General features: G+C 56.8%; 1 protein-coding gene across 22 annotated transcripts in view; it reads right to left on the reverse strand.

Annotated features, from left to right (window-relative positions):
• The window catches only part of DYSF (dysferlin), a 224,180-nt gene that overhangs the window by 63,918 nt on the left and 145,224 nt on the right, over window positions 1-15,038 (reverse strand). For 15 of the 22 annotated variants that reach the window (XM_052647736.1, XM_052647726.1, XM_052647740.1 and 12 more), the window contains 5 exons: window positions 14,393-14,422; window positions 5,294-5,395; window positions 5,022-5,183; window positions 3,780-3,945; window positions 3,266-3,342 (listed from right to left, as the gene is read on the reverse strand). In XM_052647736.1, coding sequence (XP_052503696.1) covers window positions 3,266-3,342; window positions 3,780-3,945; window positions 5,022-5,183; window positions 5,294-5,395; window positions 14,393-14,422 — 537 coding nt within the window. Of the gene's footprint in view, window positions 1-3,265; window positions 3,343-3,779; window positions 3,946-5,021; window positions 5,184-5,293; window positions 5,396-8,023; window positions 8,066-14,392; window positions 14,423-15,038 lie in introns of all 22 variants that reach the window. The other 7 variants (XR_008200104.1, XM_052647718.1, XM_052647724.1 and 4 more) reach the window with 1 other exon arrangement.

Below are 15,038 nucleotides of genomic sequence, written 5' to 3' on the forward strand. Positions count from 1 at the left end.
TGCTCAGCCGTGGTGGTCAACCCAGTGACCTGAGCATCAGGTCATTGGTGACTTGTTCTAGCATGTGCAGCTCATCCCAGGAACTGGGCAATGATGGGGAGAAGGTTCTTTGGCCAAGAAGGGGTGACAGAGCGAGGAGACAGGAGAGACCAAGACAGAAGCCAGATGTGGGAAGAGAGCATTTGGAGCTGGGGAGGAGCCTTCTGCTGGATTCAGAGCCCCAGCTGGTGAGCACAGTGGAGAGGCTGCGTCACAGTGGGAATGGTAAGTTGGCCTGGAGACACAGGTTAGACAAACAGGAGCCAGAAAAGTCCCAAATTCTGCTAGACTTCTTGTTCCTCCAGTCCCCAGAGACCAGGGCCCTCCATCCTACCTGCACTGGGGAAGGGGACAGGGGACAAGAGCCCAGCCAGAACTATCTGGTGAACCACTGGGTCTGGAACCCACAGTCTCCTGAGTCAGCCCCGGTCCTCCCAAGTCCTACACCAGGGATTTGCAAGACAGAGTCAGTGAAAGATTTCCTGGACCAGCCGAATCAGAACAGTGATCTCAGAGAAAAGCACAACACAGAATTGCTTTTTCCTGAAGCCGCCATCAGACCCCATCAAGACAGGGCTCCCTAGAGACTGGGACGGGTCTCCCTGCCAGCCTGGGGCTCTGTGACAATAAGGTTGTGTCTCCTCCGCCATCAGACAGGGAGCTGGATGAGGGCAGGATCCAAACCTCCTCCACCAGCGGAGGCGGAGCTCACTGCCGCCTCTCCCTGGGGACCCCTGGGGCCCTGTGAGCCAGCCCCACCCTCTGCCTGGCCAGCAACAAGAGCCATGTCCTCCCACAAAGACTGCCGACCCTGCTCTGGCTCCTACCCCGGCCCCGGTTCACTCATGTCAACGCCGGGAGGACGTCCAGCCTGGGCCTACTCACTGTCTGCCTCTGGCGGTGCTTGTAGCCAGCAGGCCCCGACACAGCGCCTCCCCATCTGAGTCTGTGGACATTCTGAGGGCGGCACGCACAGAACGGAAATCCTACTGGGCCAGCTCTGTGCTACCCCACACAGACCCAGACGGCCCGCTGAAGGGTGGGAGCCAGTGCTGGGCACCAAGCTTGGGGCTAATTATCTGCCTCATTCAGCTACAAATACCCACCCAAGCCTTGAGTGCAGCCGAATTCTGTGTATTTGCAATTTCCATTTGGTGTCCTCTGGCAAGAGAAGCTCCTTCTAAGCTCCTACAGAGAGTAGGCAGGATCCACCCACCCATTTATCCACCCACCCACCCATCTACTTATGCATCCATCCACTCATCCATCCACTCATCCATCTGTCCATCTGGGCAGGCAGACTTTCTTCGAATGCGTCCTCTAAGCCAGGCCCTATGCTGGCATTGAGGACCCAGAAAGGAATGGGCCCCACTCACTGCCCTGAGCCTAGTCTAGGAAACAAGCTAACATTTACAGCGGCAGCATGACTTAAGCAAGTGCAGTGACCCAGGTAAGAGACAGGACTTGCAGAAGTGGAGGGGCCAGGGCAGAATCCTAGAAGGAGCTGACCTCACCTAGGCTGAGTCTTGAGTGACTGGTGCTGGCCAGAGGTGTCCCCAGCAGAAAGGGTGGTGGGGTGGGGCCCTGGAGAGCCAGAGAGGTGGGAGAAAGTGGGCAGCTGGGACCTTGTAAGGATGCTTAGCTCCAGTGACACTTGAAAGCGAAAGTGAAGTCGCTCAGTCCTGTCCGACTCTTTGCGACCCCATGGTCTGCAGCCCACCAGGCTCCTCTGTCCATGGGATTTTCCAGGCAATAGTACTAGAGTGGATTGCCATTTCCTTCTCCAGGGGGTCTTCCTGACCCAGGGATCGAACCCAGGTCTCCCAAGTGACACTTGAGAGCAACTATAAAGCTCTTGTGTCAGCAGCAGTGTGGCCCAGGACGGAACACCAGCAATGTCCCCTTGGAAGTAGCAAAACGGTGAAAGAGATAAGTGCATGGAAAGAAGCAGAAATTCACCCTAAATGTCAGAGAGAATCCCCTGGAAGCACATCTCAGGGACAGCTTTCAGGACCCCAAGACTGACCCAGCACCCAAGGTTGTCCTCTTGCTCTCAAGGCTAATATTTGACTGATTGTTTAAAAAATTTGAATCCTTCCAAAATGCCACCCCTGAATAAATAGGCTGTGGGCCTGAGGACACATGCGCTGTCTACATAGGCTAGAAGGCTCTGCTCTGGGCAGCCCAGAAGCTCTGGGAGCCCCAGGTGCCATGGGGCAGCCAGGGTCAAGCAAAGCCAAGAGGGTAACAACCTCAAGCAGATGGAACAGAACTGTTCAAGGCTGGTGCTAACAGTGAGGTCTATGTCCATCTCCACTGTGGTAAGGCTGGGTGGTCCCAGCCGTACAGGACCCACAGCCCCCCAGAGTCCAAGGTGGGAAGAGTGATCCCCCCTTAGTAAGAGATGCCACAGGCCGCCTCCCATGCTGTTTGGCATTGGTGCCTGGGTCACCAGGTAGAAGGGGCTTCCCTTGTGGCTCAGCTGGTAAAGAATCTGCCTACAATGTGGCAGACCTGGGTTCGATCCCTGGGTTGGGAAGATCCCCTGGAGAAGGCAAAGGCTACCCACTCCAGTATTCTGGCCTAGAGAATTCCATGGACTGTATAGTCCATGGGGTCACAAAGGGTCGGAAAGAGTCGCAAAGAGCGAGTTTCACTTCACCAGGCGGAGCAGAGAGCAAAGGGCTGCCTCTTGGACACTCTGGCAGCAAGGCCCTCCTCCTGCCCCTACTCCCTCCCAAAGGTGGAGGGGATGGGGCGCGAGGGACTACTGGCTTGAACACAGACCCCTCCTTCAAGCTGCCTCCAGGGTGCCACCAAGCACAAGCCCAAAGGTGAATCTCCCCCCAAGGAAGGTCCTAGCAACGGGGCTGGGCACCCCGGAGACCGCCAGTCACTCCTCACCCTGTCCTGCTTCCCTCTTTCTTGCCCCCCCCCCCCACTCTGATTTCCTGCTGATCGCCAGGGGCAAGCCCTCCACGTGGCCTCCAAGGTGCAGGGCTGTTTTTCTCAGATGCTTTGGGTCTTGCCCAGGAGACCCACATGGTTTCCTGCAAGCCCCCGCCCCGCTCCCTCCAGGCTGAAAGCTCCTAACTGGGTCCCTCCACCTGTCAGGTGTCAGCCACCAGGCTACGGGAGAGTGTCTTATGGAGGCTGCGTGATGAGGAAGGGGAGCAAGGTGGGGGGAGAGGGTAAACCAGTGTCTGTGCCCAGGGACCCTTCCTACCTGGATGGGGATGAGGGGCTCCTTGTCATCAATGTCGATCAGCACATCTTCCCCAGGACTGAGTAAGCTCACGTCATCTGGTGGGACAGCAGTGTCCAGGCCTGAGAGGGGCTCCCCTGGGGACTCATCCCTCCCGAGCCATGAGACTCGGCCTTGGGTCTCGCCACACTTCTCACTCGTGTCTTCCTCTCCCACCCCCAGTCCTTCCCTCTCCCAGCATCATCCTTCGCAGTCCCGTCTCCCCAGTTCCCTCTCTCCTCATCCCTTTGATCCCTGCGTCTCCCTCTCCTGCGGCCTCTCACCACAGCATCGACCCCCACTCCCTGGAGGACCCAGCCTGGGGCCAGACAACGCCCTGAGGAAGACAAGGTTCCCACCATTCCCTCCCATCAGCTGGGCAAAATTCACTTCTCATTCAGGTAAGAGGAGGGCTTCAGGACGTGTCTCAGCAGGGGAGCCCACCTGCCCCAGCCCCCCTGCCCCCCACTCCACCAATCAAGAGCCCCTCCCCTACCTGGGCCGCCCTGTGGGGACGGACTCTCCTCTGAGTAAGGATCACACAGGAAGCTCTCCAGGGAGCGGATGGTACACTGGCCCACCACAGGCCGGCGGCCAAACTGCCGGTTATCAATGACCTTGACCACGATGGGGGGACAGTACAGCTCCTCCCTGGGCAGCATCTGGGTGGTGGAAGAGAGAAGCTCTGGACAACAGCCTGACCTCATCTCCAGGAGGTCTCAGAGGGAGGAGAGCCCTGCTTCCCAGGACAAGTCCAAGGAGCAGAAAATGACTCTCAACCTACACCTAACCCCCAAGGGCCGTCAATCCAAAGCGGTGGTCAGCTCAGCCCAGGAGCGGGCCAGTGGGGCAGAAGCCGCCCACCTCTCTGTCTGCCTCTTGAGTGCTGCATGCAGAGGCTGACTTTCCCCTCAAGCTTTAACCCCCAAACACACCCAGCTCAGCCCAAAGTTAAAACAAGTCTCCTCTCCCTGAACCCTCACTGGCTGGGGAAGGGGAAAAGGGAGAAGCTGGCCCGGGACTCAGCAGTTCTCGCAGACAGACCCCGCCCCCCCCCCCCCCCCCCCCCCGCAAGTGGATACTCAAGAGTTGGCTTCCAGACCCAGATTCTTCTCCCCCAACCCTAAAAGCAGTTTGAACACAACTTGAAATAATTTATATTCTCTCCTCCGGTGGTGGCTTTGGTTCAGCCAAGAGGAGGCTTCTGTTGACAGCCATTGGGCCTAGAATTTCTACAGCACTTTCATCTTGCAAACCATTTTCCTTCCCTCAGATTTGCCTTACTCTGGTCACTAAGCCCAGGCAAACCAGGTTGCTGGCAGGGCCTGGGGCCAAAGGCCACAGGGGTGAGCCCCTCTGCAAAGGCCCAGGGTGGGGGAGGACTAGGTCCAGGAAGATTTGGAGGAATCCCCGAAGGTCAAAGCCCTGGCAGACGGCACCGGGGGACTGAGGCCTGCCCTGAGAGAGGAAACAGCCACGGGTGGGTCCTTGGGACTCCCGTGGACTCAGGATCTGGGGAGCCGGAACCAAGCTGGCGCCCTCTGTGCTGTGTGCAGGCTGCGGCTCCTCCAGGGAGGAGACAGCAAGCATTTCCTCCTGTTCTCAAAGGAGGTGGGAGCGAGACCATGAGCCAGGCAGAATCCTGCAGGGAGCTGGACCCCAGACTGCCTGGGGCTGCGAGGAAATTCTAAGCACCAGGACTCCGGTAGGCAGCAGACCGCAGGGAGGTCAGGCTCACCACTTCCATGAAGAGGGTGCAGATGTCAAAGTTGGGGTTCTTCCGGAGGTTTTTTATGACACAGGATTGCACAGACTGGCCCCCGCACTCCACCACCAGGCTCGGGGAGGACACGCTGGCCAGCTGGTAGCTCTTCATGTTCCGAAGACCCCACGCCAGGATCTGGGGGTGTGGAGTGAGGAGAGCAGCTGGAAAGGCCCCAGGCCCGGGCAAGGCTGGGCCAGAAAAGGGGAGGCCCCCAACCCCCACCCCCGTGGTGGGGGCAGGCTCACCTCGATGGCGGTGCGCTGGAGAACCGGCTTGATGTTCTGGGGGACCATGTAGATGTTGGCCTCCCTCTGGGGCGGCGGGTAGGGCAGGTCCGTGTCCTCTGACTGCAGGGCACGAGGTAGAAGGGAGACAAAGGCAGGAGGAAGCCCAAGGCAGAAAGACAAGAGAGGAGGACAGATGAGATGGAAAGAAAGTGCATGTGTGGAGAGACACAGAAGTAGAGCGGCGAGGACACAAGGGGGCAAGCGGGCAGACAGGAACAAGAGCTCAGTCAGTTTCCCAGACACCCTCTTCTCCAGGGCCGCAACGCCAGCACCTCGGCCCAGGGGTCAGGTGAGTCTGCTTCAGACAAGCCCCAGGCCACGACTCCTCCCAACAATGAGCCGCCCGGGGGTCCCAGTCCCTGTCCCACGCACGTGCACACACGTGCACACACATGCACTGTCCAGCCCACCCTGACACGTCCACTTCAGCCCGTCTCAGTCCCGAGAGGACCACATGCCCACCTGCTAGCCGCTCCCGCGCCCAGCTCAGACCCTCCCAACTGATCACCCGCCGTGTGTTCCATCTCCAGCCCCCACAGATCCACAGACACTGGCCAGCCCCCAAATCCCGCCTCTCGCACCTGTCCTGAGGTGTGGCACACCTGAACAGAATGCTTGCACTGTGAGCCAGAAGAGGCACTTACAAACAGGAGGCAGGGCTGGAAAAGCCTGCCACCCCAGGCATCAACCGGCCTGCTGGGAAGGCGCCTCCACACCGTGGCAAGAGGCCAGGGGGGCAATTCTGCCTGCCATGGGTCTGCCAAAAAAGACTTGGGCGAGAATCCTGAAAAGCTATTAATACACAGGTAAGCAGCTGAAGCACCAGAAGCAGGTATCCCTGTGGGTTAGACAACTACCACGTCTGGCAGTGGTTACGAACACGGGCTCTGGGTGTGAACGGATCCCAACTCCACCACTTACTGAGTCAAATAAGTTATTTCACTCCTCTATGGCTCGAGGGTTTTCATCTACAAAATGGTTATTAAAAATTATCAACCTCTAAAGCTTAATGTGAGGCTTGAAGAAGTTGATAACATTTAAAAGAGTTCCTGGTTCATGTAAACTCTCAATAGGAGTCCACATGGCAACTTTGTGACAATTAGAAAAAGATGTCCCTTTCTTAAAGCTCTTTACTTGCATGTCAGAAAATCATCCTAGTTTACTAGTTTATTGGAACAAGACACTTTACTGCCACCTGCTGGAAGTTACTATAATAAATACCGATGTCCGATGCCTGCCCTGGAAACTGCACTCCCGTAGACCCAGTGCGCTCACGCAGTGCACAACCTGACCACCCGTCTACGAAGGCCCTGACACCCAGGAAACGTCAGCTATGAATCCAAGGGCTGTGCTGTGTGCTCTACAGAGCTTGCCTCACATAACTGCAGTAAGAAGCAATGGAGTCATTGGGTTCGTTCTCCAAGCTGACTCGCTCTGGGTTCCTTCTCAAAGGACGTTGCATCCATCTGCAGATGCCCTGATGTCGATGGTGGGACAGCTGGAGTGCTGAAACACACCAGCTTCCTCCCACCTCATCCCTTCACAGCCAACCCCAGCTGTCACTCCTGCCCATGGCACACTGACCTGCGGTGGTGCTGATTTCTAAAATCAAACCAGACCTTGGTCCTAGTCCTAACCTTGCGGCTTCTGAGCTGTCTGACCTTGGGCAAATTATTCAAACTCTGTGGTCCAGTACGCTCATGTGAAGATCCAGGATGACACCCTTACAAAATTGCTCTGAGAATTTAACAAGAGAACAAATGTGAAGTGTTTCTGGCACATGGGAGATGCTTAATAAAGAGCAGGGACTGTAGCGACCAGTGTGCTGTTGGAAGTGCCGCTGGTTTCATCACTAGAGTTGCTGTTCACCAGCCCCACTGACTGAGCAGAGCTGAGCCATCAGAGGCACCTCTCAGAACAGCACCAGCTTCATGGCTATCCCAGTGTCACCAAAGCACAACATGAAGAAATTCATCATTTTCCTCCAGACCCACAAGGCAGGTGACAAGATACAGGACGCACCCACATTCTCAGACTGAAACAGATGCCATCATGAGGAAGAGTGATGAGCAGGGCGGGCCTGGGCACACCCAGGGCTGCTGTGCACGCCACAGTCCACATGACTGTGCCCCGGAGGCTGGGGGCAGAGCCCGCAGTGGCCTGGCCACTGTGGACATGCCTGGCTTGGTGTCCACCCTTGGCACTGCAAGGCCACCTGCTGTGACAACTGCGTAGCAGGGGTCACCTCACTTTCAGAAAGGTTATGCCTGGAAGCCTGCTCGTGGCCTGCTCGAGGCTGATGCCCAGCCAACCGTGGGCCCAAGGCCAAAAGACCATGATAAAATGGACAAGTAGAAGAGGTCAGGAAGGGAGCAGCCCCAGGCTCCTGGGTGGGGAGGCAGAAAGACCAAACCTTCCTCACACGGTTGCAATGTTCTCCTGAAATCACCGGGAAAACTCAGGAATACATTTCCCCCCAGAACACTTCTCTCCAGGCCCCCAAACTCTGAGCAGCATCCCTTTGGTTGCTTGTCCCTCACTTCCATGCCCCACCGTCCCGCTGGGCTCCCCCGAGCTCCCCGTGAGGACACTCGTGTCTCCGTGCGGTGCCCCAGGTTCCCCACTGCAGGAACCTGGTCACAGAGGAGGACAGGGAACAAGAACCTGGAGAAGACTGGGCTCCAGTACCGTTGGCAGGAGGCCCTGGAGGAAGAAGGCAGGTGCACACAGCTGCGGAGGCCAGGCCCGGCCGGCGGGAGGAGAGACAAGCAGAAACAGCAGTTAGGGGTGTGTCCACGGGGCAGCTTACCAGGCACAGGCACCCCATTCTCATCCCAAGGCCACCTCCATCCGCCATGCCACCCTCAGGAGCCCCAGGACATCCTCGGTCCTGCCCTTTGCTGCCACTCCCCAGAATCCCCGCCTCTGTGGGGCTCCCTCCTCCTGCCAGGTGTCAGGCGGCCCTCTGCCCCTCCCCACTGAGCACACTCATTGTCACGGTGGATCTGTGCCTCCCCACGCTCTGCTCCCCGACCCGGTCCCATCCAGCCCTCCCCAGCTCTCCACGCTATCCGCTGCCTGTTTCCCTTCCCCGTTTACAGATGGTCTCGAGATGGCCTCTCAGGTCTGTCCACGCCTTCTCTCTGTGGCTACTCTTCCCTCGCTTCCCAAAAAGGGCTGCGTCCATCCCCCACCCCTGCCTCACTTCCAGGCCACCCTTGGCCCCATGCACTCACTCTGCCCTCTGCACCCCCTCCCTGGAAATTTCTCTCTCCAAAATTAACAACAACTTGCTGGTAGCTCAAACGCAGCTCACAGGCTCCCAGCTCTCTCCCTCCCTCAGCAGCATCTGGCCAGGTGACCTCGGCCTCCTTCCTAACACGGTCCCTTTGGTTCCTCACCGCTGGCCTCTCTGCCCTCTCTCCCCGCTGTGGGCTGCGTCTCCAGGCAGCCTCCTCCTGCTCCTCAGCCCAGCGCTCTCCTAGGCTTTCTTCTCCCACACGTCTCTCCTAAGCCCCAGACTCACATTTCCAACCCTACTGCTATTTCATCCATGTGTCCTTCCAGCTTCTCACACTGAACTTGTCCCAAACTGGATTCTCTAAGTTCCCCCTCAAACCTACTCTCTTCAAATGTCATCTCAGAAACCAGCCCCACCATCCACCCGGACAGCCAAGCCGTGAAGCCCCATGCCACTCGTGACTCTCCTTCCCCTCTGTTGGTCCCCAAGCCTCAGACACCTGTCTCCTACAGCTCTCCCTTGCCCACGCACCCGTCTTCTTTCCTGGGTTTGGCTCACCACCCTGTTTTGCCTCCTCCTAATGACATCTGGGGCTCCCATGATGGCTCAGCAGTATAGATTCCCCCTGCGATGCAGGAGACGCAGGTTCAATCCCTGGGTTGGGAAGATCCTCTGGAGATGCAAGTGGCAAGCCACTCCAGGACTCTTGCCTGGGAGATCCCATGGACAGAGGAGCTGGGCAGGCTATAGTCCATGGGGTCGCAAATGAGTCAGACCAACTTAGCAACTAAACAACAACAACACAACAAGTGATATCTGGCGTCTGGCATCTTCTGGCATCTGGCATCTGGCATCTCCTTCCAACAATGAGTGAGAACTGTACTCTGCAGCCAGGAGGCAATTTCTAAGAATGTCACTCTGTTTAAAACCCTTCAAAGTTTCCCCACCCACTCAGGATGAAGCCCAAACTCCTTGACGCGGCCTCCAAGACCCCTCATCTTCTAGTTCTGCTGACCTCTCTGGTCTCACGCCTCACCACTAACTTTCCACTGCAGGACCCCAAGCAGTGACCAGCCACCTCCCCAGAAACACTCAACACCCATCCCTCTGAATGCCAGCAGGCTGCAGGAGGCACCAGATTCTCTGTGAGGTTGGAGCTCACTGGTCCTCCTATCCAAAGGACCCTTTACCCACTTCATCTGGCTACCTCCAATTCAGACTCTGGGTCTTTAAGTCTTCCCTGGAGCCCCAAGTTTAAGTTAAGCACCCCACAGTTTTCAGAGCAACTTGTCCCATTGAAAGACACATCACCCTTGTCATTTCTATGTGTTCATTTGTCTGTGTCCCACGTTAAACCAATGGGCTTCCCAGGTGGCTCCGTGGTTAAGAGTCTGTCTGCAGTGCAAGAGATGCAGGAGACGTGGGTTTGATCCCTCGGTCAGGAAGACCCCCTGGAGAATGAAATGGCAACCCACTCCAGTATTCTTTCCTGGGAAATCCCATGGACAGAGGAGCCTGACGGGCTACAATCCATGGGGTAGCAAGAGTCGGACACGACTGAATGACTAAACTATCCCAACTGACTTGTTAAACTAGCAATTCTGCACGCAGGGACCACAGCTGAATCCCCTGTCCAATAAACAGAGGCTTAGGATCAGATGATTGAAGGGAGAGAGGGATGGCAGAGGGTGAATGGTGGGGGGCTGGGAGGAGAAAGAACTTACTCCAATACACTCTCCATCCTTCCCAACACTCTTGTCTGCAACAGCCTTGCATCCTCACCAGCCTCCTTCCCCTGGGCCTGCTCAGGGCTCTCTCTGTTTGCATGGGCTTCTTTTGCCATCTTCCAGAATCAACCACATCTTTTAGGGCCTAGTTCAAACTCTACATCCTCCAGAAAATCTCCCCAACCACTCCAGAAACTCCTTACTACCTCTCTCTGACTTCTTTTCCCTCTAAGTGACCCTGGGCTCCAGTTTCCCAAGGTTCTGACTGGTCTCCAACATCTCACACTTGAGAGTCCTATAGTACCAGCCAAACGGCCACTCCTGTGCCCAGGTTTCTCCATCCAGTCGAGCCCATCTGAGAGGCACAACACCTCCTTCCTGGGCAGCGATTCTCAGTGGGATGGGCTGCTGTGACCCCTGTCAGCACAGCCAGCCAGGGAGGGGGCGGATGCAGGCTGAAAGCACCACAGGGGTGTCCTGATTCACTGTCCTAAGTGTGACCGGGGACTCTGAGGACCACAGACCTCAGGGGCAGCCACACAACAGGAGGCTCCCCACCCTGCCTGAATGGAGAGCAGACCCAGGGCTGCTGCACAGATGGGGCTCTACAGGTGAGCAGAGTGCTCACCAAGATAGTGCAGGCCAAGAGGACAAGGTCTCAAGGACAGATGAGGCTCTGTCTCCCACTCGAGCAGAATCCACCCTCTACCCACTTTCATCTATCCACCCTATTGGCCAGTTCAGTGCAGGGAATCAAGGCCATGGGCCATGAGGGTTGCTTTGTCTCCCAGTCCTAGAGGCCACCACACTAGACAGCCTTGTGTTCATCCCCAGTGGAGGGGCAAGTGCAGGCGGCCCCTCCAGCCACCAAGGGCAGTGCCGCGACCAGTCGCCCATAGACACCCACTCCACCCTGCGGGGCACAGTCAGGGGACCCTCTGAACGCTCAGACCCTGGCTCCTTGGGGAGCTCCAGCCAGGCGGGCTGGGAGGGCTCCACTGTCTGCCTGCCCCACCCAGCTCGTTAGGAACAACATGCTGCTCTAATTACACTTCCCAGGAAAAACAGTGTTTTAAATTAAAGCCTTGGGGGAGGGATAGGGGGCTGGTCGGGGCAGGGGGAACCACTGGGCTTATTTTCCTGATTGCAAAACACCAAATTTTTCCTTCTGGAGAATTTGGGGGTACAGGAGGGTACATCTCCTGGATATCTCAGACTAAAAGCCATAGCCTGTTGCCTGGATTAGGAGGGGGATGGAGTGACATCTGGTTGGCCCCCAAGTCACAGCAAAAAATCCATGAGTCTGCTCTGCCTTCTTCCAGGACATCCATCCACGGGGCAAGACAGGAGTAGCAGAAACAAGGGCAGTATTCCGAACCACGCCCCCTGAGGTACTCAGGACCACAAGCCCCGACCCACCTCAAGGGTCTCCAGAAAGGGCCTTCCTCTGCACTGGCTCGGGGCCCTCAGTTATTAAGGAATCTGCCATCACCTCTTCTGCAGTGTGTGTGTGTGTGTGTGTGTGTGTGTGTGCACGCACGTGTGCATGCACGTATACATGCTCTCATGAGTGTATACATTTGCACACACTTACACGTGCCTGTGTGCTCTCCATTTTTCAGGAAATCTAAAATTGCATTTTCTTTGAACTCATTCCCCTTGGCAGCGCAGACTGCCTTTGTTCTCCAGACAAAAAGGAAAAGAAACGAGACAGAGGGCTCAGAAGAGGCGGGAGAAGGAGGGAGAGAGCAGGTCCGGGCCAAGGAGCAAACAGAGAAAGAGGGAAACGCAGAAGCAGAGCTGGACAAGGGGAAGAGCGAGGATTCAGAAGAGGAGCCAACAGCAAGGGACAGACAGGAAGGCTGGGGGCTGCATGGGAAGCAGCTGTCCCCTCCCTCCCCGAGAACCTGGGTCTCCCCCACAGCGAAACCTCAAGGATGCAATGCAACAGTCTCCTTTCCCCACCAAAAGCACTCAGAGAGGGGCCCTCCAGGTGGGCAAAATGCCTGGCATAGGGGATATCTCGTTGCCCACCACCCATGCCCCTAGCCCAAGGCACTGGACCCCCAAAGGGAGCACAGAGTCATCTCTTCCAGGAAGCCATCCCCACTGGCCTCCAGCTGTAGGAGTCCTCAGCCCGGGGAGTGGCCTCTCACCTCATTCCCGCCTCCCACCCACGCCTGCTGTCCCAAAGGCCATCCCCACTGGAGCGGCTGTCCTTAAACCACCCTCCAGAGTCACTGTTTCTCTCCATTTCCCTCTCTGGCCTAGGCCCCCCTCACATCAGTCTCAAAAGCCTCCTAGCTGGTCTCTCCTAACCCCTCGCTCCCCAACCCACACCTCTCTGCAGCCAGTCAGCTTCCTAACACACCCATCTCTGCTCCCAGACTTTTGAGGGCCCCCATGGCCAGTGGCCTAGAATCTAAGCTCCCGGCAGGGCTTTCGCAGGTCACGGCTGGAGCACTCTTCACAGGGATCAAGCTGGGAGCCTGGAGAGGGCTGAATGAGGGATACCAAGCAGGAGCCTGGCTAAAGCAAGGAAGACAGAAAAATCTTGCTAAGGCGTCAGGCTTCCTGCAGGACCAGAGGCAGCAGGAAGACTAACCTGCCTCCACCCGGTCCCCAGGGATTCTTAAAACCAGAAAGGACTCAGGACCTCGGCCTGAACCTTAGCCTTCAAATGCAGAGGGACAGGGTGATCTGCGGGCCACCTCTGGGGATGAAGGGGTCATGGATCACCCTCTGGGATGGTTCCCTAGACTAGCTGATACTCCATCTACCCTCCTGGGCCTAGGACCCTTGGGAGGTGCTAGCCCAGCCCTGTGCCCAGCAAACCCTCAGGACTTGCTCTCCTCTGGTGCTGCTAACCCATACCCGCCTCGGCCTGTGGCCGGCCGGCCCTGCAGTAAGACACTTTGCCCTTGTCGGGCTCTGGCCCCAAAGCTGCAGATTTTGATTTGCTTCCTGACAAGACCACAGCCAGATCCTGCTCTTGGAATCTGAGCCTCCACTGTTATATATTACAAATCCAGTTATTAAGGATTTTAACTTTTTTTAATAACTCATCCCTGGGCTGGGTCTTCTTCAGAGCAGGCTGTGGGTTTTGGCCACAGAACGCTCTCAATCAAGAGAGAGGGCTCCGTGCTGCTTCCCCGGACAGGACTCCGGTCCCCTTTCCAAATCGGCAGTCTTTCGCAACTGCAGCCAGAAGTAGGAGGCTGCCTGTCAGGCGCAATTACAGCCAGCTCACTTGGCGGACCCCACCTCGGTCTGGGAGCTGAAGGAAGTGAGGTAAGGGGCGCCAGGCCTGCGAATCCCACATCCTGACCCTGCGCTTCAAGTCCAAATTGCACTGAAAATGTCAAATGGTGTCCGCTCCCAGCCTGGGGATTCCCTGTTGGCAGGAAGTGGCTGCCCTTTTCCCAGCCCCCATCTGACCAGGGCTCTCCTTCCTGTCTCTCTGCCCAGGCCTCTGCCCCAGCTCAGTCAGGAGCACCCACTCACACGTTCACAGGAGGCCATAAAGAAAGGTGCTCCTCATCCGCCATAGCAAAGGACACAGCCTTGCTTCTTTTGGATGCAAACTCCAGGCTTCTCCCAGAACCTAGGAATCCCCAACCCACGCTATACCCTAAACCAGCCAGTCCCCAAACTGGCACTTGCTCTGTTGGGTCAAAAGCATGTTCCCCACCTTTTTCCTAAGCACTGCAACAATATCTAATGCCTAATGCCACCTCCGCCAGCAAGGCTTCTTTGACTCTTCTGTCCCCTTATGAACATGTTCATTCTTGAAAACATTCCACCTGGTACTCAGCCAGATGAGGCTCCGTACTGCTGTCCCTGGGGTCTGGGTAAATGTGACTTCCAACATAGCAGCAATCCACTTAAGGCCAGAATCACATCAGGACACAGCCCAGGCAACCTTGGATCCATGCAAAGAGCGGGAAATGAAATCCACACAGGGGACCATGTGACAGCCACACACTGGAGCGCCAGGAACCAGGAAGGCTCCCAGGCATGGCCTTCCTCTTCCCTCTGTCTCTGCCCGCCCACCCAGCCACAGGCCCCAGCTGTGAGGGTCCAGCTCACCTCTTCCAGGATCCCTGTTGTGTCCTGTACCTGGACCCCACCATGGGGCAGTCCACATCCAGGAGACGGTGGAGGGAGGAGAGCCAGAGGAAAGAAGTTCACCATTAGTGACAAGGAGCACTAGGCTGGGGCAGAGCCCAGCATGCCAGATATCCCCCTAAAGGAGCCAACAGAAAACGCTTCCCATCTAGGGTGAGGGGGGTGTGCTGCCCAGACACACTCTCTGTCTGGTCCCTGCAATGAAGAAGGAAGGTACAACAGACGCTGATGCAGAGAAACTGCTAGGAGAGGCCAAACGTGAACCTAGAGCCCAGGCATCTCTACAAGTGACAGAAGAAAGGAGACTGACTGACTGACAGGTGGTGGGGGGTCCCAGGCCCTGTGCGTCAGTCCTAGGCTGCAGTCAGGGCTGATCCCTGGAGCTGCTACTGGAGCTATGGACTTGGAGAACCGAGGAGCAGCTTGATGCGCAGGGCTGGCGGACCTGAGAGCTGGCACTTGGACTGGACAGGAAGCAGGAGAGGGAGTGAGATGAAAGGGATGGGAGGAGGTCTTATACAGAACTACCTGCAAATGTGTCTGGGCTCCCTGCCGCTCTGGGCCTCCCTGGTGGCTCAGACAATAAAGAATCTGCGTGGAATGTAGG

The sequence above is a fragment of the Budorcas taxicolor genome, chromosome 11, assembly GCF_023091745.1.
Source record: "Budorcas taxicolor isolate Tak-1 chromosome 11, Takin1.1, whole genome shotgun sequence".
NCBI classification, from domain to species: Eukaryota; Metazoa; Chordata; class Mammalia; order Artiodactyla; family Bovidae; genus Budorcas; species Budorcas taxicolor.